General features: G+C 35.3%; 1 protein-coding gene across 1 annotated transcript; it reads left to right on the top strand.

Moving 5' to 3' along the window:
* The first annotated feature begins 4,407 nt into the window (after positions 1-4,407).
* LOC149843918 (RING-H2 finger protein ATL66-like) lies at positions 4,408-4,905 on the top strand. Its single transcript, XM_090000989.1, has one exon. It carries the CDS (start codon positions 4,408-4,410, stop codon positions 4,903-4,905), a length of 498 nt encoding a protein of 165 aa, XP_089857115.1.
* Positions 4,906-24,948: the final 20,043 nt, after the last annotated feature.

Here is a 24,948-nt window from a genome sequence, read left to right as displayed (position 1 = left end):
AAGATAAGGAGTGGTGTGGCTAGCCTAAGGTCCTCACCTTACTCAACCCTTCAAAGAAAGTGTTGTTGGAATCAGGGAGGGATGATATTGTGGCATCAACAAACAGATGGCTCCGAGGAAACATAATTCATACTAACATCCCCGATTCTAGATTTAGGAATTTATGTGTACAGAAAAGTAAATTCAATTCCAACATTGTTGTCCGTCATCTTGCCAAAATGGTGAAGGGAGGTGTCCACAAGTCTTGGAAGGATCACACCCCAGACTGGGTCCCTTGTTGCGGGGTGTATGTAATTTTGCTGATATAGTTAATTCAACCTGCTAGGGGTCTGCCTAACCCCAGCTTGCCTTTCAAAAAAAAATTTGTTGGATCATGCTTTTTCGACGAAAAATCATGATTTTTGGATGCTCAAATATTTATGAAATTTTTCAGCCATCGATTTTTAAGCCTTAAAAACATTTTCATCATGCATCTTAATCGAATGATTCAAAAGCCAGTCTCTTTAAAACTGAGCATGTATATTGCATTTGTATGGATAATTTAAGAAAAAAACAAAAAAAATACTCATGAAAATCTTGGTCCACACACTAGTGCTCATGTTTCCAGTCTTCATATTCTAGTGGCCTTTATATATATATATATATATATATATATATATATATATATATATATATATATATATATATATATATATATATATATATATATATATAAAGTAGGTGCTAAATGAAATATGTTAAACCATACATGCTAAATAAGTCTTTCAGGTTTTTTCATTGTATTTTTAAATTCCAACAGTACATATGTGATCGATGAACTTGATTTTATAAGGATCAGCTCTTGAAGTGTACGATTATGACACAAGTGGGTTTTTATAAGGTTCAAAAAATCAATGGTCCAAAATATTTATAAATTTTTGAGCTCCAAATATCATTTTTTCATCAAAAACACATGATCCAGGTGTGGATTCTTTGAAAATCGACCATGCCCAACACATTTATGGGGTCGGGAGTACCAAAAAAACACTGAAAGAGTAGAAAAACTCATTTTGAACATATCATTTAGCACTTACCCATATCTCTCTCTCTCTATCTCTCTCTCTCTCTCATATATATATATATATATATATATATATATAGTAATGGGTCGGTGTTAAACCCATTTGGTGCTAAACCGCATGCTAAATAAGTTTTTTGGGTTTTTTTTATTTTATTTTAAATTTCTAACAGTACACAGATGTGATCTATGTACTTGATTTTATAGGGATCAGCTCTTGAAGAGTTTGATTCCAACACATCGGGGGATTTTATAATGTTTGAAAAATCAATGGTCCAAAATCTTTGTAAATTTTTGAGGCTCCAAACATCAATTTTTCATCAAAAACACATGATATAGGTGTGGAATCTTAGTAAATCAACCATGCCTAACACATTTATAAGGCTGAAATCGCATAAAAAGCACTAGAGAAGCTGAAAACCCCGTTTAGCACCAAATGGGTTTAGCACAGACCCATATATATATATATATATATATATAGAGAGAGAGAGAGAGAGATAAAAAAGTAGTAGCTGCCTATATATATATATATATATATATATATAGAGAGAGAGAGAGAGAGAGAGAGAGAGAGAAAAGTAGTAGCTGCCTACCTCCAGTAAATAGGTGTTTCCGGCTTAATTTTTGCATATCGGATATATGTATTCTACATGGTCAATTTGGTAGGAAATGAAACTTGAATATATTTTTTTTTATAAAAATATGAATTTTTAAGCATTGAATATTTTTTTAAATTATAGACAGTTGATTTTTAAATCTTATAAAAACCTACATGTGTGTCGTGGAAATCAAATAATCCAAGAATCAATTCCTATAAAATCAAGCATGTAGATCACGTCTGCATGATCAAATTTAAAAATAAAAAATAAAAAAACCTCTTTCAGAGCTTGGTAAGCTAGCAGTAAGCACAAAATTGATGGGGGTAGGCAGATACTACCAACTATATATATATATATGTTAACTAGAATATGTAAACTTGAACAAAGAGGATCTGTCTGATCAGACGGTTCCTCCTGTGTAACCCTAACCTACCCATCTTTTCTCTTCTTTCCCCTTTTCCTTCCTACCACCTCCTCTTTCCATCGATCTCTGGTCACCAGTTCCCCCTCCCCGTTGGACGGTCTCTCACTAGCCTATCACCCCCATCGGACGGCCTTATACCGTGGTAGTGGACCTCGGGTGTGGGTGAAGAAAGAGCCAGAGAAAAGATGGGTGGGTTAGGGTTACACAAGAAGAGGTACTGTAGACAGTTCCTATTGGTTCAACTAGAATACATATTTCATTGGTTTATACTTTGGCGTTACGTTGAAAACCCCTACTTCTATATATGTGAGTAATGCGTTGGTGTTGCTCCCTTTTCTCATTCTACCCTGTTAAGCTCCTTCAAAAATTGTACTTTTTTTTGTGTAGTTTCTCACATCTAACACCATAGATGTGATCTACAGGTTTTGTTTAGTGGGAACCGACTTTTGGATCACCAAAATCTGACCCGTATATAGGTTTTTTAGGTGATCCAAAATCAATGTCTATGAAGGCATTAATTTTTTTTATCATAAAAATACATTTTTTGTCAAAAAAGCATAATCCAAGAGTCGATTCTCATTAAATTGAGCCCGCTAAACACATCTAATTGTTCAGATTTATCATAAAACACTTCAAACTTTGGGGCCTAATGGGGCAGAACAAGAAAGGGAAACTAATTTGTTCATATCTCTCTCTCTCTCTCTCTCTCTCTCTCTCTCTCTCTCTCTCTATATATATATATATATATATATATATATATATATAAAAACCAGCAAAATATATAAATTATTATGCACCGAGATTTTTATAAATTTTTGTTTTGTTTTTTCTAAAATCTCACCGTACTTATGCAATCAAGATGCTTAGTTTTATAGAAAGGGACTCTTGGATCATCCAATTATGATGTATAAGAAGGATTTTTAAGTGTTAAAAATCAACGGCTTAGATGTTTTGTAAATATTCAATCTTAAAATTCATATTTCTTGATTTGATTACCATGATCCAATAGTTGATTCAAGCAAATGGACCATGCCTAATGCATCTGCAGGACTAGATTTGCAAAAAAATCTATGAAAATCTCAGTTCTTACCAATTTACATATTTTGCATATTTACATATTTCAGTTTTCTATATATATATATATATATATATATATATATATATATATATATATATATATATATATATATATATATATATATATATATATATATATATATAACACTTCTAATTCTTTTATATTGCAATGTTTTAAAATAACACATTTATTCCTGGGTCCATAAACCCAAAAGACAAAAACAAAAATAAATTTTAAAAGGACACTAAACTAATTGAAGTGAAAGACCCAAGATGGCATTTACAAAAATTACTATTGAGGAGGCATCATGCGTCATTTCCAACTAGTGGGGCTATCATTCTTTGTGGCAGGCTGATCGATTAAAGTCTTGTGGTTCTGTCGCACTTGGGTGAGTGCAAAGGTCAAAAAAGTATGCATGATATCTATCAACTACAATAAAGAGAAGTATGCTTTTCATTTATATGAACGGTACATTAGTGAATTGAATCAAATGTGGTCCCTTTTATGCCTCATAAATATCTTCCATCCCCACCTATATTCAAATTCCCTTCCCCCACACTCTTCCTCCAGTGGCTTTCAAGAAATTTACACTGATGTGATAGGTCAACTTCATTGCCAGTTTGCCAGCAATATCTAACTAAGCATGCGTTAAATAAAATTCTAGAGAAAGAGATCAGTCAACTTTATTGCCAGCTATGTCTAACTAAACATGCATTATATATATGTTTAACATTTGTTAGTCTGTTTGTATTCTTGTTTGATGTTTTTTTTGGCATCTAACACCATAGATGTGATCTACATGTTTTGTTTAGTGAAAACTGGCTTTTAGATGGCCAGAACCCTACTTGTATACAAGTTTTTTCGGTGATAAAAAAAAATTAATGGTTATGAAGCATAATTTTCTTAAATCATAAAAACATATTTTTCTCATGGGAAAGACAATCCAAAAGTGAATTCTTACTAAATTGAGCATATATAGCACATCTACGTGGTTAGATTGTGTCAAAACAACTGGCATCATGAGATTCAAACTAGATTGTAGATGCAAACCATTATACCAAATATAAACCCATATATATATATATATAGATAGATATATATATATAGAGAGAGAGAGAGAGGGCTAGGTTTGTTCTTATCTAATTTATTGGTGGTGCGGGACCAAAGACCATGAGGTCCTTTGTTCACCATTATCCCGATTAGTGAGGCACCCTTAAAAATCTAATAGTGGCCCCTCACTGCTCCTTCCATGGCTTCTGCTAGCACACAGAGCTCTCATCCCTTCCGTTGGCACTATGGGGATCTTGATGACAAGAATTTCCAAATCCATGGTAGGAGCATCCTCCTTGTGCTGGTCATCTTCTCCCTCATTCTTCTCTTCACTATCTTGTGTCTATATGTTCGATGGGCTTGTCAATACCGGCAACTAGCAGCCAGACATCAGCAGTTCAATGGTTCATCATCATCAGCACTAGCAGCCCAACCTAGTCAACCAGGTCTAGACCCGATCGCACTAGGAAGGCTGCCGGTCTTTCTCTACAAATCACCATCTTCGGTTCGGCCGGGGTCTGAGGAACCACAATGTGCTATATGCTTGAGTGTGTTTCATGAGGATGAGAAGGTGAAGGTCCTGCCGGATTGCCACCACTCCTTTCATCCCGAGTGTGTCGATAAATGGCTGAGTGAGCAGCCTAGTTGCCCACTCTGCAGATCATCTCTTGTTGTGATCATTAGCGAAGCGGTATGAATTTGGTTTCAATGGATCTATAAATTTGCTCATTTGGTTTTTGCTTTATTAGAGGAAATTTTGGTTTTAGTGATGGACTATATTTTTTTTTTTGAAAGGTTTTAGTCATGGATTTAGATGAATGAAATTGAAAAGATTGTTTAGTTTATGTTAATTTTGCAAAACATTCATAGTATGAAAGAGCAAAGCAGCCCGGGATCATTCAACAATCTACCAAAAACACAGGTCCTCGAGAAGTCATCAGTCCATATTCGTGCTTGATAAAATTCTCATCAGTCCAACTTTTCTGGGTTCCAGTATGAGAATTTTAGATGGCGACCATGGAAATTAAATCACAAGATCAGGTTACCAAGCAAACATGTTTCTTTGCCTAAGGAAAAGAAAATGCCATTGAAAAATTATACCATGGTTTCCTGGATGTCTAAATGTTCTAATAGTATGAACAATTGAAAAGCAGAGAATCACACTGCATTTTCAGTGGCATGGAGACAAATTACTCCCTGTTTGTTTTCCGCGGAGGAAGGCTCCTTGTTGTAGTAAATAAATCCAAACCCCTACTCCCCACTCAAATGATTTTGGGGTCACATTTCCATAAGGAAATCAAGTACCATGTTTGCAATGCCTTGGCAGGGCCTGCAGAAATATTCCATTTTTGGTGTTTTCTTTGCAGAAAGCCAAAGCCTTCTGCAGTACTAATGACCAAAATATAGTGCCTGATTATCGTCATCATTATCATAATAATCATTTTTTGCGTTGGGGAGGGGGGGCTCACTTGTTTGGTAGCAGGGCCGACTGGCCTCTTTGATATTTGATGCCACTGCCTGGGAGCTCAAATGAAAAATATATATATATAACGCTTATATCTCACATGCTGAGGGTGTCCAATGAAACATGTCGCATGTGTCTGAGGGCCTCCAGTGTAAAAAAAAAATATGGAAAAAAATGGGCCTCCACTGAAATATGCTTAGGGCCTCAACTTCTCTTGAGACGCCCCTTATGTTGGGATCCCCTGTTTGGTAGCGTCTGTTAGTGCAAGTCAACTTATGTTGGTATGTTGCTGGTTCAAAACCCAATGGTACGTTGTATAACTGGTGGGGTCTGCCTCACCCATCTGTCAAAAAAAATAATCAAATTTTGGAATGATTAATTAAACAACAAATTAAGTACAAAAGACAAAAGAAAAGAAGATTATGAGAAGTTGCACTTTTTTCCTTGGCAATCACATATACTTCTACCATAAATTCCGTGTACCATAAATCTTTAGATAATAGGGGAAAAGCCTCTGTTTTGTCCACCAAGGAGCACACTCAGCTTTAACCTTTTGGCGAGACCCACACCGGTGGTTTCGAACTCATGGTATCCCCTCAATTTGGCGACTTTCATGAGCTGCCCCCTACCAAATGTGCATAAATTTTGTGGGCTTTGCTCTATGGTACCATACGTGTAAAGACAAAGCACTTTTTTAAAGGAGGGAACCAGTGTGTGTTTATGAAAAAGGGAATCTACCATTTTCTAATGGATGCATCTTAATTGTTTGTTACTGATGTTGGATCAAGTACACGTCCATTTCCAAGTGGGTGTACCATTTAGTTGGATATGGGACCATATAACATGAGTCCATACATGCCCCCACCGGGGTAGGACCTGATAAAATTTCTATGGGCTCCTAAATTATTATTATTATTTTTATTGATAAGCAAGCTGGGGTTGGGCAGACCTAACGTACCAACACAAGGTGAAGTGGCTCCTACCAAACAAGCCTAGCCCCCCATTGGTCCTCAATCATTTTTCACTCTAAAACAAGACATAACTCAGTCGTGCCCAATACCTAACCTGATCGTGTCCAAACAAACGGGTCAGACTTTGACTAATCTTGGAATTTTTTGGTTGATTATTATATCTTATCATTAACCATCATGAACTCCATCTTTTATTAAGGGTAATTTTCTAAAAAACGGATAACTATTTGGCAATAATAAAAAAACACTTTTAAGTTTTTTAATTATTAAGAATTGAGTTGATCAAGAGCACACTTCTATTAGGTTAACTGGGGTTTATCATTGACCAAACTTGAGTTAAATTTATACATTGACATTTTTACTCTCTCTCTCTCTCTCTCTGAAATCTTCTTAATGTCCATTTCTCCTTGTCAGTTTGTAGTATGGAATAAGATGGTATCTGTAGGCAGTGAGCAATTGTAAAAAAAAGGGTAAGGAGGTACCTAGGGGTGATGGCAGGACGAAGAAGGGTGGTCGATCAGTGGGCTGTGATGGATGGTGCGTAAAGGAAAAGCTAAATCACAGGGACACTACAGTTTTGTCCGCGTGTCCCTGCTGACACAATCGGACACATGTACGCACGCGGGCACGAAGGCTGACACTATCGCCATTATTTCAATACTTGTTTATTTTATTTCAATAAAAAATATTTTTTAATATATCAAAAAATATATTATGATTGATTAAAAAAATTTAAAAATGTGTCTTGTGTCCTATTTTTTAAAAGGGCATTTTGCAAACAAGACTCGGCCTTGTCGGAAATTTGCAAAATAGTGCTTGTCTTATAAGATTTTGCAAATTGGTCTCTGCCTTTTTATTAACCCTTGCAAATTAGTCCTTGAGGTTAAGGACCCTTTAAGGGCTGACAAATTGATGGTTCTTTCCTAAAAGGCAGACCATTTTGCAAAAACTGAATAAGGCAGGGACTGATTTGTAAAAAAGTGAGCAAAAATGATTATTATGCCTTTGTTAAGGACCATTTTTGCAAAAAAAGATTGTGAAATGGTTAAAAAATTTGTTGAATAGAGGATAATGTTGGGTAAATGGAAGATAAATGAGAGAGAGAGAGAATTTCAGGTGTAAAAGTGATAATAGAAGATGGATTTAACTAGGGATGGCAGTGTCTGTGTGTGGTGGGGTGGGGGGACAAGGTCTCCACCCCCGCCCCGCCTCAAGATTAGAACCTCCATCCCCGCACGGGGATGGATTTTAACCTCCACCCCCGCCTTCCCGTTTCATGTCCTCCATCCCTGGTTCAAACGGGGATGAGGTAGGGTGGGGCGGGGAAAAGTGTATGTTCATCCCCGCCTCCATCCCGAACGGGGATGGATTTTAACCTTCGTCCCAGCCTCCATCCCTGTTTCATACCCTTCATCCCCGGTCTAAATGGGGCGAGGCGGGGCGGGGCCCCGCTTTCCCCAGGTCCACTGCCATCCCTAGATTTAACAACGGTTTAGGTGAAAGATAACTCTGGGCCTCATTGATTAACTCATAGAAAACTTATGTTTGTTTTTGAAACTTTTAAAGGATTAGGTTCCTTTTTATTATTTCTGAAATCCTGGGGTGCTTCGTTGAAAATTTTTCGTTTATTAATTCAAAAAGTATGCATACACTTGTACAAGTGGCAGCACAACACCTGTTGGCATGATCTTTGGTTTAAGGTCTTTGTCATCATGGATGGGGCCTATGACCACCCGGCCTTATGTGGCCCACCTTCAAAAGCTAAAGCTATGTGCCGGGTTTGAACCGGCGTCCTCATCTCACTACCTTCACAACCACCATGCTGACCACTCGGGCAACCCAGGTAGTGGTTCTGTTATTGTTCTATATTTTTCACTTGGGAAGCTGGGGTTAGGTAGAACCCTACCAGTTATATAACTATACCATTGGGTTTTGAACCTGCAACGTCCTAACACAAGGTGACGTGCATTAGCTGCAACAACCAAGAGCCCCCTTGGAAACAATCTAAATACGTTGCCAAAACTAAACCCAGTTGGCACCTCACCGATTGGTTGAAAATCAACCTAAACTGGCTTTCTTTTTTTATATTTTGTGATAATTACAATATTTGTTTGTCATATTTTTTAAGTATTAAATGCATATTTTAGAATTGATTGAACTTCAAAGTCATCATTTATTTTATTTCTTGATATTTTTGTTTTAAATAATTTTGTGTATTTTTTATTGTTTGGTTCTCTTGTGATTTTTCTTTAAATTTTTTAAAAAAATCATTCCTAAATAGACCAATTCAAAACGATCCCATTCAAGCCAATTTTCTGAATCTTTTGAAAAAATAGGGATTCTACAACATTGATATATGCCATCATGAGCTGTTTTATTGGGCCAACTTACAAACAAGAGGGAAATCTTTTATCCTCACGAAGCTGCACTATGGTCTATATTATATATGCAAGCAAGCTTGGAGCCTGGCGTGGATTGGTTGCTTAAGGCATCAATTTGGATGGTTGGTCTCTCACCTCGGGCACAATTCTTTACATGGACCTTGTTAGCTGTCTATGTCAATACTCTTAATCATACCAAAAGTAGAGAGTGCAGTTTTCAAATCGATGTTGTATGTGTGAACGAGTCCACACTGTTGTGCATTTATTTTGCTCTTAAGTGGCGATGGTTCTGAAAATGTTAGATCTCCTCGGTGGCAGATTTGGAAAGAGAGAAATGACAGAATGTTCAATGGTAAGAAGCATGATGCGGGCTGCATCATCCTGGCCATCCAATCTGATTCGGCCCTTGCAACTTGGCTAAATCAAGATAACTCGTGGATTGGTGACCATCTTCGAGGACCATTTCTCTTGGATGAGGTTTTCCTGGAATCTGTCTCAATTGTAAATACTTCCTCTATTTTCTCTTGTTTCTGTATTTTTTTGTATGACGAATCCTCTTCGTCCATGTTGTTGGCTTCTAATAATATTTTCTTTTCTCTTCAAAAAAAAAAACTATACTCTAAAACCATAAAAGAAGAATATTATGATAGTTGAAATAACATAACTTGTCTTATTCGGCTGCTTTGTGAAACGCATTAACTGTCTGCTTTCTGATAGAGCAGTAATGGTTGGACTAGGGCAATTACTCATTCTTAAGACAAAACTAAAGGTTGATAGATAAATTTGAATTCTTATGAATTCATCCCTCGAAAGACTTGGACATGATGACTTTTGATCATTCAGGTCGAGCAACAATCAAAAGAATGAAATAGGTTCATATAAAATTCATAGTCGTCCAAGAAACTATGTTCGTATAGATAAATCATCAGCATTCAAGTAGAGGCTTACATTGATCATGATTATATGTTTTTTTATTATTATCTCAAACCTTGTGATTGATGCATCGTCACCATCTTCATCTTCCAATAAAATATTTTCTATGATAGCACCGTGAATAGTGCGTATTAGAGTAGCGATCCACCACAACAAAGCACTGGATTAGCGACGACCTCATTTCGTCGTTATTCCGTCGCTAAGCGGGTTAGCGACGGATAGGCGACGGACAGCTTACGTCGCGAATTTTTTTACGCTAACTGGCGACGGAATAAATTTTTCGCCCGTTCCGTCGCTAATTGCGACGAAATAACGAACGACAGATTCCGTCGCAAATCCGCCGGTACTAAACGGCGACCTCGGCTTGGCAACGAATTTACGTCCGTCGCTAAGCCGTCGCTAGATTTATATGTATAACGACAAAAAAATATGTCGTTAATCCGTCGCAAACACAAAAAAAATAAAAAAATTATTTGAAAATTAAATATCGAGAACGCTACAATTTATATTTCCTGTAAATAAAAAACAAAGTACACCTAAAATTTCATATAAAAGGAATCTACAACAATTAATCGTTCCACATTAAAATTAACAAGTTTAATTATTTACAATTCAACAATTACAATTTCGAAATAAAAAAAATAGAACTTGTTCAACACATTAATCTAATCATCGCCAAGATTTTGTGCGTCTTCTTGTTCATTGCCTTGATCTGTTCCTTTAGCTCCGCTACGCTGATTATCGCTAGCGACCTACTCAAGAAAAGAACAATCAGTATTCATAAACAAAATATATTGAAATAAATTATACACTACATGTGATTCTATCATGTGCTCATATGTATTCTAAGGCAGTAAAAAAACTTTATATGTGATTCTTTCATGCTCATATGGGCTCTAAGGCAGGCAAAAAACTCTATATGTGATTCTATCATGAATGATATGTGTTCTAAGGCAGTAAAAAAACTCTATATGTGATTATATCATGCTCATATGTGTTATAAGGCAGCTAGAAAAACTCTATATGTGATTCTACCATGCTCATATGTGCTCTAAGGCAGGCAAAAAGCTATATATGTGATTCGATCATGCTCATATGTGTGTTAAGGCAATCAAAAAAATGAATATGTGATTATAGCATGCTCATATGTGTTCTAAGGCAGTCAGAAAAACTCTATATGTGATTCTATCATGCTCATATGTGCTCTAAGGCAGGCAAAGCAAAAAACTTTATATGTGATTCTATCATGAATTATATATGTTCTAAGGCAGTAAAAAAACTCTATATGTGATTTTGGCATGCTCATATGTGTTTTAAGGTAGTCAAAAAACTGAATATGTGATTATAGCATGCTCATATGTGTTCTAAGGCAGTCAAAAAACTGAATATGTGATTATATCATGCTCATATGTGTTTTAAGGCAGTCAAAAAAACTTTATATGTGATTATAGCATGCTCATATGTGCTCTAAGGCAGGCAAAAAACTCTATATGTGATTCTATCATGCTCATATGTGCTCTAAGGCAGGCAAAAAGTTATATATGTGATTCGATTATGCTCATATGTGTTCTAAGGTAGTCAAAAAACTGAATATGTGATTATACCTGAGAAGGACCTGCAATCGAAGATCCCCTGTTCAGCAAAAAACTGTTGAACTCATCTCAGAGAACGTCGGCGATGGTTTCATGGAAGTAGTCACGCAGTGTGTCCTTAACGATCTGGTGTACATCTTCACCGGAAAGAATAGGTTGTTGCTTGGAGCTTTTGTTGGCGGAAGAAGTCTGTGAGTCGTAACTGGAAGAAGCAATAACAGGTGAAGTGTTCATATTACTCCCAAACTCGAACACGCGACCTTTTTTGGGTTCACCTGCTGCAGTCACTCATGCTACAGGATAAATTGATGGATGTTGAGTAGTGTCATCGTCATATCGCTCTACTATCTGTTGCTCATATGCCTCCTACAAAATAATGTTTAAAGTATGCATTAATAATTAATGATAACATTATGATAACTTGCATATTGCAATGATTATTAATAGAATAAATACATACCGTTGTCGTTCTTGCCTTCTCTGATACGAAGTCTCTCGTGGTCTTTCGTTTATGTGTTTCAACAAACACATCCTTATATGGTACAATGCCTCCTTTTTCTGCTTCCTGCGAAGTTAAATGATAAAAGATTTAGTTAACAAGTTTGCAACAATACTTATAAAATTAATATTATATATTGATGAGTTATCATTTTCTTCAGGTGGCTCCCAAATGTCTTAGATCCACCTGTGTGTAGATGGGCTTTGTGCATTTTCGCTCAATTTTGTGCAGCCTTCGCAGAGCGATTTTGAAATATATCTTACACCCACTTATCGCACATTTTATCCCAATAATCTCTCCTGATAGTAATAGGGTCATGGCTCTTCCACTGTAGTGGAGCATTTATTCCGCCAGATGTTTTTTTTTTTTTTGCAGTCTTCATATTGTGCAGCATGTCTACAAATCGATTGACAGTCACCTTCTGCCACACCTTCATTGCATCATTTTCTTCCACAAATATTTTCAGAAAGTTAGTAGACATGAGTAAAATTATTTAAATATGAAACACATTAACTATGAGAAACAATTGTATATTGTGAATAAGGACCATAATCTGTCTAACACCTCCTTTGAATACTCTTTCCATTGAGCAATCGGTCCTGGTAGATGTTGAAGAAGTGAATTCCTAATCTCGCGTACTACTTTTTGTGGCTCAAACCTCGTGTTGCATATGAATTGGTACATAATAAATATTAATATAAAATATTTATAAGATATGCAATAATTGAAAACGAAATACTTACGATCGATTATCGATATACACTATTCGAATGAGTCTTCTTGTGCCAGACTGAGAAGACCCTGCTTCCTGTGTTGGCTCCTGACTTGTGTGATCAACTGGTGTAGGTGGGTCGTGTAAAGGCGAAACATCATCTATAAAAAAATACGTTAGAAATTCTCAGAATGCGCATTTGAACTAATCAAGCATCCAATTAGTTAAATGATATACCTATCACAGGAGCCCGTGAAGATGAAAGTTGGGCCTGGCTACTACTGGATGAGCGACCAGTGTAACCTCCACGAACCATATTCTAACAAATAACACATGTCATACAATACATTCAAATAATTTGCATCAAGTATTACAATACATTCAAGTCATTCGCATCAAGTATTACAATAATTCAAATCATTTGCATCAAGTATTGCAATACATTCAAATGATTCGCAACAAGTATTACAATACATTCAAATCATTCATATCAGGTACTGCAATGCATTCAAATCATTCACATCAAGCATTGCAATGCATTCAAATCATTTGCATCAAGTATTACAATGCATTCAAATAATTCAAATCATTCACATCAAGTATTTCAATGCATTAAAATAATTCAAATCATTCACATTAAGTATTGTAATGCATTCAAATAATTTAAATCATTCACATCATTCATTGCAATGCATTCAAATCATTTGTATCAAGTATTACAATACATTCAAATAATTCAAATCATTCACATCAAGTATTGCAATAGCAGAACCCAGTTCTGTTTCTGCGGCAGTTCTTACATCACTAGAACTCATAGCAGAACTCAGTTTTGTTCCTGCGGCATCAAATATCAAATCTATATATGGATTATCGTGCACCATATTCACCCGTGCATCAAAATTGTTTCTAAATTCTTCTCCCTGAAACATCCAGTTCTGATAATCACTCACAAAACCCTTCCTATATAAGTGATGTCTAACGTCATGAGGTTCTACAAATCGATTATTCTTACAAATCTTGCAGGGACACCTAATCCGACCTGTGGGATCCACTGTACTGACACTTGTCATTTCAAATTCAATAAAACTTTCAACACCATCCATATATTTATGCGATAACTCATTGTTCACTATCCTACGGTACATCCATTCACGGTTTGCAGTCATTTTCTTATGATGTTACGAATAATAACCTAACCAATTAAAAGAGAACCATCAGAATGCTATGATTAAGAAAATATCAAATTTATCATGCAATATATGATGTTATACAATAACAAGAATTATGATGCATGCATTAATAACTTAATATTTTCATGTGCAAGCTATTAATTACACGATACAATCATTTTAAGTATGCTTTTATTATACAATTTCACATGGAAGCTATAATCAAATTGAAAGTAACTACATGCAAGCATGAATACAATTACATCAAACATTGCAATACATCGTAATTATTCATATCAAACAAATGGCAAACATGTACATGCAGCAAATACACTTCAATATTCCACTAACTACTACCAAGCCTAGCATAGACTCCGTACTCCAAAAATAAAAATACTTTCATATTCATACATTAAAATCATGCTCAGCATAATCTCTGAACTCCAACAAAGCAACCCTAAATATCAACAACTAAGTGAGTGTGTGAAAAATAAAGTGTTACGTCTAATAAATTAAATAACATGTGATACGCTTGCATCACTTACTCACCACGGGTATTTACCCGATTTGCATTGTTTTTTTCACTTACTTACCACGGGTGGCTGAGCACAAGCGGGTTCCGTTGAGAAATCTGCAAAAAACAATGTTTTAAAATGAAGTCACCACAAAAAAAACAAGGCAAAATAAAACATTTTGAATAGGCCTTGATAAACCCAGTACCCAATGACCTACCGAAACTGTAGGGGATCGACCCCCTACAGGAACACAGAGGGCCGACCCCCTGACGAAATCCGCAGGGGGTTGACCCTGTGCGTTTCGGCAGGGGAGTCGACCCCCCACCAAAATAGAATGGGGTCGACCCCCTGCCTGTTCCGGCAGGGGGTCGACCCCCTGCTATTCCGGCAGAGGGTCGACCCCCTTCCGAAACATAGGGGGTTAACCCCCTACCTTTTTGGCAGGGGGGCGGGGTTGATCCCCTGTCTGTTCCGACAAGGGGTTAACACCCTGCCTTTCCAACCCCTTGTCGGAATGAGAGTCGACCCCCTGCCTGTTCCGGCAGGTGGTTAACACCCTGCCTTTCCGGCAAGGGGTTAACCCCCTGCCGGAACGGGCAGGAAGTCGACCCCCTACTGGAAAGGTAGGGGGTTAACCCCCTGCCGGAAAGGCAGGGGGTTAACCCCCTGCCGGAACGGGGGTCAACCCCCTGCCTGTTCTGGCAGGGGGTTAACCCCCTGCCAGAAACAGGGGGTTAACCCCTGCCGGTGCTCGCGATCCCCGTAATACCTGAACTGCGGGAGCGGTGGGACGGCAAACGGCGGGAGCGGGAGCAGCGAAAGAGGATAGGCGGGAGCGGGCGAACGACTGGGATTAGGTATATCGACGATTAGCGACGGATTAATTCTATCGCTAAGTCACCTTAAATCAAATTTACGAACATAGCGACAAAATATATTTCGTCGCTAAATAGTGAGTAAAAATTGTCCGTCACGAAATAGTGCGCACATTACGACAAAATGTTCCATCGCAAAATCTGTCGCTAAGTAGCGACGAAATTTGCGACGGGATATATTCCGTCGCTATTTTCGTAAATTTCATTGTTTATAGCGACGGATGTGTTTCTGTCGTTAATCCATCGCTAACTAGCGACGGAATAATTCTATCGCTAAATGTCGTCACTAAGCACCTATTTTCTTGTAGTGATCTGATACTTCAGCAACTCCCATCATATGAAATGGGTTCAACGTTCAATTATAAAACCCTTGAAAGAAAATGTTGATTCTAAATATAAATGTTACACCAAAACTAGGCACAAAGAACCAGCTAGAATGACTAATTGGATAATTCAAACATAGTAAAAAAAAGAGCAATTGGTGCAAAGAATACACAGAAACCCAAAAAGGGAATGGAATTCATTATTCTTTATTCCTCGCATCCAGGATTATGTCCTTAGTCATTAAACAGGAATTCGAAACAAATGGTTAATATCACCACCGTATATACCAACAGTATGAGTTAAAAATCGCCTAAGGACACTTGAGGGAGAAAAAGAGAATAGATTCTCAACCTTTTAAACATCCCATTTGTTGACACCAAGAAACAAAGTAGGTTTTTTTTAGAAAAGAAAGGAATTAGCATGTTTAATTAGGATACTTATTCTAATATCACGTATGTTCATACTTAGCTAAGTCTGAGAGAAAAATCGTTTGAACCTAGATTTTTAATCGATGCTTTTGAGTTTGGGCTTGGCCCAGGTCTCATCAGCTTGGTCGAGATGAGCCAATCGAAACATGAGAATGAATTTTATTTTTTATCTTTAAATTCAAGCAAAATTTGGGTTATTTTTTAGCAAAACTCAGAATTTTATATTTGTGTAATATGTCATTGGATGTGTCTCGAAATGTCGAGCGCAACGGTCTGTCACTTTTTCAAATTCAAATTCTGGTTAGCTCAAAAATTGCATTTTTCAAAAAATATACAGTTTGTCGATTTGAACCCAGAGTTGGATCAGACTGGATCTGATAGATTTGATCCAAATTAATATGGATTTGGACTCTATCTAAGACCCATATTAATCTAGATTTGATCTAGTCTAAAATTTATTTGGATTTTTGAAAATAGATTTGAATCTTGCATCTGTATCCAGATCCAAATCTTTGACCAACATTGTTTTTAGCTTTAAATTCAATAGCAAGCTTTAATTTGAGGTTAAATAAGGTTGAGAAGTCTCCTAAGTTAATTTCGCTATTTTTGGATGCCTTTAGATCATCATTAATCAATTAATATATAATATTAATTAATTAATTTTTATTGTTAGGGTTGTTTAGGAATTCCTAATGAAGTCTTTATACATACCTAAAGAGACCTAAGAGAGTCTAAGAAAGGACTTCAAAAAAAATTAGAAACTTTCAAAAAATTCAAACTTAAAAGTTTTGAAATTTTTTAAAGCGAGAAAAAGAATCCACCAAGGAGAAAACTCTCATTCTTCAGCCCATTTAGAGAGGGCTGAAAAAAGGAGAGGGTATCAACCCCTGTTGTCTATATAAAATCAAAAAAAAAAAAGAGAAAAAGAAAGGAAGAAAGAGAGAAGGAAAGAAAGAGAGGAGAAAAGAGAGAAAGAAGGAGGGAAGAGAGGAGGAGAGCTGCTCCAGCCCTCCACCTACGTTTTTTAACCTTCATCCTCATTTTTCTTCATTTTTTTATTCAAAGTATGGGTTTTGTCTCTTGAATCAAGTGAGAAATTGATATAGATTGGACTTTCACACAATAATTTGATGAAAATACATGGAAAGAGTGTTTAAATCTATGTTTTTATAAAAACACATGGAGGAGGATGCGTAGATCTTCCTCCATGGTTCTTCTTCCATGGTTGTGTTCTTAATTATTTTCACTCTTTCATGCAATAAAATTTTTGTATATGCTAAAACAGAATTTTTATTGGTAGTAGGCATGCTTATTTAGATGTTTTTTTTTCGTGGATATCGATTTTCATGAAATTCTTTTGATCTTTTCTCACATAAAAATTTTTGTACATGTATTTTTATTTATTGAAACAGATTTTTATCATGATCCAAAGAGCATGTATAGGTACATATAAGCCCTATGTGTGTACATCATGCTGAGTGGCACACGAATACCATTTATTTCAAAAATATGTATTATGAAATGTATATGAAGCCATAAATGTGAATCATGGTTGGTAAAGAGTAAAAAATTTAAACCTTGAATAAGTACCAAAAATATTTTTGAAGAGCACAACTTTAGAGAAAAAAACTAGGGACTGTATTAGGTCAGTTCGGACAAGTATGCAAATGGGTCTGAATTGGATGACCATGTGATATCAAGGATCGAATAAAGGGTGTGAACGTATCATACGTCGACCCATAAATATTTCTTTTATTATACAACTATGTATATATGTATACTCTGGACCAATATTCTTGATTGAATCCAGTTATTTCTGATTTTAGTGAAGTTTTGACAATCATGTGAATATGAATATCCTATATACTTGCACCCTGGTGTCAGATGTAAATTTATCGGATGTGGTTTTGGGATTGTATAATTAAATCCTTCATTGTTTACAAATTTTGATGTTGTTGTGAAAGTTGTATCTCTGTTAGATGGCCGTGCATAGACGTATGTACTCGTGTGTTTACTGGTTAATGTTTTTACGTGAATCTAATTTCAAAATACATATGCAGCTGTGTAACGTTAAGTGGCTCAATTTAAGGATCATTTTGATTGAAAGTTATACTTTCTGGCCCTGTGTCTAAACGCATTGGATTTTTTTTTTTGCATTGTATGTTGTATAACAGGTTGGGGTATACCTAAATCCCCAGTCTGACACCTAGTACATGTTCCCTTGTGTTGGGATGTTGCATGTTCACATTCCCTTGGTGTCTTGAACATTAACGGGCTGGAGTTTAACTAACTCTAGTGTGCCTGATATAAAAATAAAAATGCATATATCCAAGTGCACTTCACCCGGTGTTAAGTCAGTGTTGTTCTAAAACCCATAAGTGAACTTGATTAAAATTAGATGGGATCTATCTAAACCCAGTTGATCATTTAAAAATAAAGACTTAATTATATCAGATTGAGGTCTGCCAATCCCAGCTTGCCTTTTAACATGCAAATGCACGTACATTGTTGTTAAAAACTCAATTATAAATTGAGAAAATAGAATCGTAATGGGGTTTGTTCAACCACAACTAACCAAAAAATAATAATAATAGTAATAAATAAATATTTTTCATTATTTTTTTCTAGCCTGGCTAGATCAGGGTAGCACCCAATCAGGTGGTGTCAGACATATATTTATATATATATATATATATATATATATATATATATATATATATATATATATATATATATATATAATCACTACAAGAATATTGCAGATTAGCGATGGACACTATCAGATGCTAATCTGTCGATGAACTGTTTAGCGATGGATTGGCGACGGCTTAGTGATGGATAGCGTTCATCGCAATTTCCTAGTCGCTAATTAGCAACAGAACTGATTTGTTGCTACTTCTATCGCTAATTCATGATAGATTAGCAAATGTCATGATTTGTCGCTAATCTGTCACTAAATAAGCACTGGTTTGGTTTTGCGACAGATACATATCCATCGCTAATCTGTCGCTAAAATTTAACGATGAATATGTATCTGTCTCTAATATTCATCGCCAATTTAGCGACGAATTACATTCCATCACAAAACATCGACTAATTCAGTTTTTGAGACAGATAAATATATGTCCCTAATCCGTTGCTAAATTGGTGATGGATATTATTCATCGCCAAATATCGTCACCATTTTGTGACTGGATTTTTTCAGAAAATCTATCGTTGAATATTAGCGACGGATAATATTCGTCACTAATCCATCATAAAATTTTAAAAAAAATAAAATAATTTTGTTTAAAATATAAATATAGAAAAAAATTATCGTTATACAATTTATATAACCTGTGTATAAAAAATAAAATACACATAAAAACACATATACAAAGTAGGTGAAACAAATTTAACACAAGTTATAAGTGAAACAAATTTAACAACTCTGTATAATCCTTGTCAAGTTCTAATTAGTTACAAGTGAACATATACAAAGAGTTTCATTTGAAACAACAAGTACGTGAAACAAATTCAACATATGAAGCTAATCCTTGCCAAGATTCGGAGCATCATCCTCTTTATTGTCTCGATCTGCCCCTCCATCCATTCCTCCATAAGCTCCTCTACGTTGATCATTTCCAGCATCCTACAAGAGAACCGAAATATTTGTATTGATAAACAAAATATAATGAAATAAATTATATGCATTGCACCAAATTTAAGACAATCAAAGTAACATGGTTGAATGACATATAGACCAACAATAAAGTTAACGACATTAACAGAATTAAGAGGTTGTCAAAAAAATTTTATAGTGATAAAATCATACTTATATGCGCTCTAAGGTTGTCAAAATACCTTCATAGTGATTCAATCATGCATATATGTGTTATAAGGCAGTCAAAAAAATCATAGTGATTCAATCAGGCATATATGTGTTCTAAGGTTGTCAAAAAAAGTTTATGGTGATTCAATCCTGCATATATGTATTCTAAGGCTGTCAAAAAAAAATCATACTGATTCAATCATTTATATATTTGTTCTAAGGCTGCTAAAAAAATTTCAATGTGTTTTTTAAGGCTATCAAATAAATTTCATAGTGATTCAATCATACATATATGTGTTGTAAGGCTGTTAAAAGTTCATAGTGATTCTATCATGCATATATGTGTTGTAAGGTTGTCAAAAAATTATATAGTGATTCAATCATGCATATATGTGTTCTAAGGTTGTCAAAAAAAATCATAGTTATTCAATCATGCATATATGTGTTCTAAGGTTATCAAAAAAAATTTATAGTGATTCAATCATACATATATGTGTTCTAAGGTTGTCAAAAAAAAATCATAGTGATGAAATCATACTTATATGTGTTCAAAAGTTCTCAAAAAACTTTCATAGTGATTCAATCATGCATATCAAAAAAAATCATAGTGATGAAAGCATACTTATATGTGTTCAAAAGTTCTCAAAAAACTTTCATAGTGATTCAATCATGCATATATGTGTTATAAGCCAGTCAAAAAATTTCATAGTGATTCAATCATGCATATATGTGTTCTAAGGTTGTCAAAAAAAAATTATAGTGATTCAATCATGCATATATGTGTTCTAAGGCTGTCAAAAAAACTTCATACCGATTCAATCATTTATATATTTGTGCTAAGGCTGACAAAAAAAATTCATAGTGATTCAATCATGCAGATATGTGTTCTAAGGTTGTCAAAAAAATATCATAGTGATTCAAGCATGCATATATGTTTTTTATGGCTATCAAATAAATTTTATAGTGATTCAATCATGCATATATGTGTTTTATGACTGTCAATAAAAGTTCATAGCGATTCGATCATGAATATATGTGTTGTAAGGTTGCCAAAAAAATTACATAGTGATTCAATCATGCATATATGTGTTCTAAGGTTGTCAAAAAAAGTCATAGTGATTCAATTATGTGTATATGTGTTCTAAGGGTGTCATAAAAATTGTATAGTGATTGAATCATGCATATATGTGTTTTAAAGGTGTCAAAAAAAATATAGTGATTCAATCATGCATATGTGTTCTAAGGTTGTCAAATAAAATTTATAGTGATTCAATCATACATATATATGGTCTAAGGTTGTCAAAAAAATTTCATAGTGATTCAACCATGCATATATGTGTTCTAAGGTTGTCAAAAAAAAATCATAGTGACTCAATCATGCATATATGTGTTCTAAGGTTGTCATAAAAATTATATAGTGATTCAATCATGCATATATGTGTTCTAACGGAGTCAAAAAAATTTATAGTGATTGAATCATACATATATGTGTTCTAAGGTTATCAAATAAGATTTATAGCGATTCAATCATGCATATATGTGTTTTAAGGCTGTCATAAAAATTTTATAGTGATTCAATCATGCATATATCAGTTCTAAAGGTGTCAAAAAAATTTATAGTGATTCAATCATGCATATATGTGTTCTAAGGCTATAAAAAAATTATAGTGATTCAATCATGCATACATATGTTCTAATGCTATCAATAAAATTTTATAGTGATTCAATCAAGCATATATGTATTCAATCATGCATATACGTATTGAAATCTAACGACATGAAACTTTATACCTGATGGGCACCAAAACTCATGTTGAAGGCAGAGGAAGTTCCCTTGTCCCGAAAAAATTTGCACAACTTATTATGGACAAGGTTGGGAATGCCTTCATATAAAAAGTCACACATTATGTCCTGAAGAAGCTGGTGGACACCATCTTAAGAAATAGCATGGTCAATCGAACGTTGAGAGTTGATACTGGCTGGAGAACTCTGAGAGCCCTAGCTAGAGGAGGCAACGATTGGTGTGGTGTTCATATTATTCTCAAACCCAAACACATGACCTTTTTTGGGTCCACCGGTTGCAGTCACCCATGTTGCAGGATCAAAAAGCGGATGCTAAGTAGAGTCATCGTTATATCACTCTACCATGTATTGCTCGTATGACTCCTATAAAGTAATGATTACAGCATAAATTAATAGTTAAGAATTACAATGTTTTTGATAATGTAATTCATGATAACTTATATATTATAATATTTATTAATACAAATTATTGTCGCTCTCGCCTTCTCTGATACGAACTCTCTCATGCTCTTACTTTTATGTATTTCAATAAATGCATCCTTGTAAGGCACAATGCCTCTTTTTTGGCTTCTAGCAAGGTTAAATCATAAAGAAATCAATTAAAAAGTATGCAGAAATGCTTATAAATTTGATTTATATATATATATATATATATATATATATATATATATATTGATGAGTTACCATTTTCTTCTAATGGCTCCCAAAAGTCATAGAACCACCTGTGTGTAGATGGGCATCGAGCATCTTCTCTCAGTTTTGTGCAGCATTTGTTGCGCGGTTTCAAAATTCATGGTTCACTCACTTGTCGTACATTGCATCCCAATAATTTGACCTGGTAGTAGAAGGGTCATGGCCCTTCTACTACAGTGGATCATCTATCCCACCAACTGCTTTTATTATTGTAGTCTTCATATTGTGAAGCATGTCGACAAATCGACTGGTAACCACCTTCTGTCACACTAGTCTCGAGTTCTGCTCCTCCTTCGCAGTCGTGAAGCGATTTGAAGCCTATAAATAATTTCATAAAGTTATCACACATGACTATAACAAAAAATTAAATATGAAACATATTAGTTATGATAAACGATTATATACCAAAAATGAGGACCATAATCTGTCCAACACCTCTTTCGGGTACTCTTTTCATTGAGCGGACGTTCTTGGAAGATGTTGAACTAGTGACTTCCTAATTTCTCGAATCATTTCTTGTGGCTCGAACCTCGCACTGCATATGAATTGGTACGCATTAACAATCGACAATCGATATACATTATTTATAAGATAAGTATTGGACAAGTGACAAAGAAATATTTATGATCGACTATCGATATATACTATTTCAATAAGTCATCATGTGTCAGACTGAGAAGACCCAGCATCCAGCGTTGTCTCATGATGTGTGATGATGCATGAAATGCACATCATTCTTATTCAATATTCATGCATTTTTATTTGTTTTTAATAGTTTAGAACTCATAAATGGATGTATTTAGATATAAAGAGATCTCTGTTCGAATTTCAATCAAATCGGAGTTAAAACAAAGAAAAGATCATATTTTTAGGGTTTCGAATCGATTTTCAATGCAAAGCAGGTCCAGATCCAATTCAAGAGCTCAATTTTGGATCTTGGACTGAATCAAAACCTTAGTTTTACCCAAACCCATGTGATTTGAAGTGTTTATATAAACATTTTTCCAAAAAACTACCTCTTGCTAACTCGATTGGGTACCTAGTTACAATTACTAAGTAGTTTAGCATTTTTTCTGAAATTAACTTTTTGTTTAGGTGGCTTTTAGAATTAGGTTAAACTAGTAATATAAATAGTTAGATTTTTTTGGAAAGGACATTTTTGGATGCTCTGGAAAAACCGCCCAAGCTCTCTTTTCTCTTTTTTCTCTCTCCCCCTCTACCACATGCCCCTCTCTACGAGCATGTGTCTTCACTTCTCCTTCTTCATTTCATCTATGTTTTCGTTATTCTTTAATGTGATGTTTGCTTCTCTTTTGCAGGGTTGCATATCATGTAGAATTTGGTCTCAAGTGTGTGTCGTCTACACTTCGGGGCTGGCCATCTCTCTCTTCTATATGGCCCTCATCTTCTTCTTCAAACCCTCTACAATCGGTTCCTACATGAATGTATCCGTGCAAAGGGAGGTTGCAGCACATAGAAGAATGTGTGGGCGTGTGGATCTAGGCTCCATTGACCCCTCTACCTCACCTTTTTCCTCGTTGGACCGCCCTTGAGGTAGGTTCTCTTTTCCACCCTTTCTTTTAGGTAATTCGAGTCCCCCATGAGTCTCATCTTCTCAACCCCAAACCCTTTCTTATTTTATGGTTTTTGATAGTAAAACCACTATCTATAATCTATGTTTAGATGTTAAGATCAAGTGTAGGTGTTAGTTTAGATGTTCAATCATTTTTGTGAATGTTTTTTAGTCTAAATAGCAAAAATCGGCTAAGTATAGCTTAGCCGATTTAGTGTCGTGTCCAATTTATTTTCTGTCAATTTCTGTATATAACAGCATGTTAGATCAATATTTTCTGCGGTCTAGAGTTAGATTGAGACATGGATTCGTATAAATAAAATTGAGTTTTATATTGTTTGGTTTTATTAGTTCAAGATTTGTGTTTTATTTTGTCATGTTGTAAAATCGAGTTTTAGTCTTTTGTGTATGTTGTCTTCTACCTAGGGGCTGACAGCCATTGCTGGACCAGTCAGGTCCTTGTGTGTTTGGTATGCCCTCTTGAGTTTAGGAAAGTTGTGTTTAGGGTCTAGGTTCAATGTATATAGTTTTTGTATGTTTTATAACTTAGCTAATTAATTTAGACTTGTGATTTTGGGTCAAATTAGCAGTTCACGATTTTTATTTGTAGTCCATTCTAACCACATATTTTATTTACATAGCAGTTAGGTCAGTCTGGAGTTGATATAGTAGTTTATTGTTTCTTTCTAATTGTTTTGCATTTTAAGCAAGAAGGGCATTGTTGGAAATCTCTATGTTAGACGAGTTTGGCAATTGTGTGAGATTTATTCTTTCCCAAAAACATTTTAGAAAGTCTGGATGTCCTCTTCGTTGGCCCAGCTCTTGAATCTCCTTCTCTTAAGCAATTAAAGGAGATTCTTGAGAAATCGTATTGCTCTCCAAATTAGGCAATAAGACTCAATTTTCAAAGACTTGCTTAAAACCTTCTTAAACGAATTGAGAAAGATCAAAATTTTTAGCAAGTCAATAAAACGGTGTGGACCTCCCTCTAGGTTG

The sequence above is a fragment of the Nuphar pumila genome, chromosome 3 (genome assembly GCF_984573655.1).
Source record: "Nuphar pumila chromosome 3, dmNupPumi1.hap1.1, whole genome shotgun sequence".
Taxonomy (NCBI): Eukaryota; Viridiplantae; Streptophyta; class Magnoliopsida; order Nymphaeales; family Nymphaeaceae; genus Nuphar; species Nuphar pumila.
The sequence above is the reverse complement of the archived record's forward strand: the minus strand, read 5'-3'. Positions and strand labels throughout refer to the sequence as shown.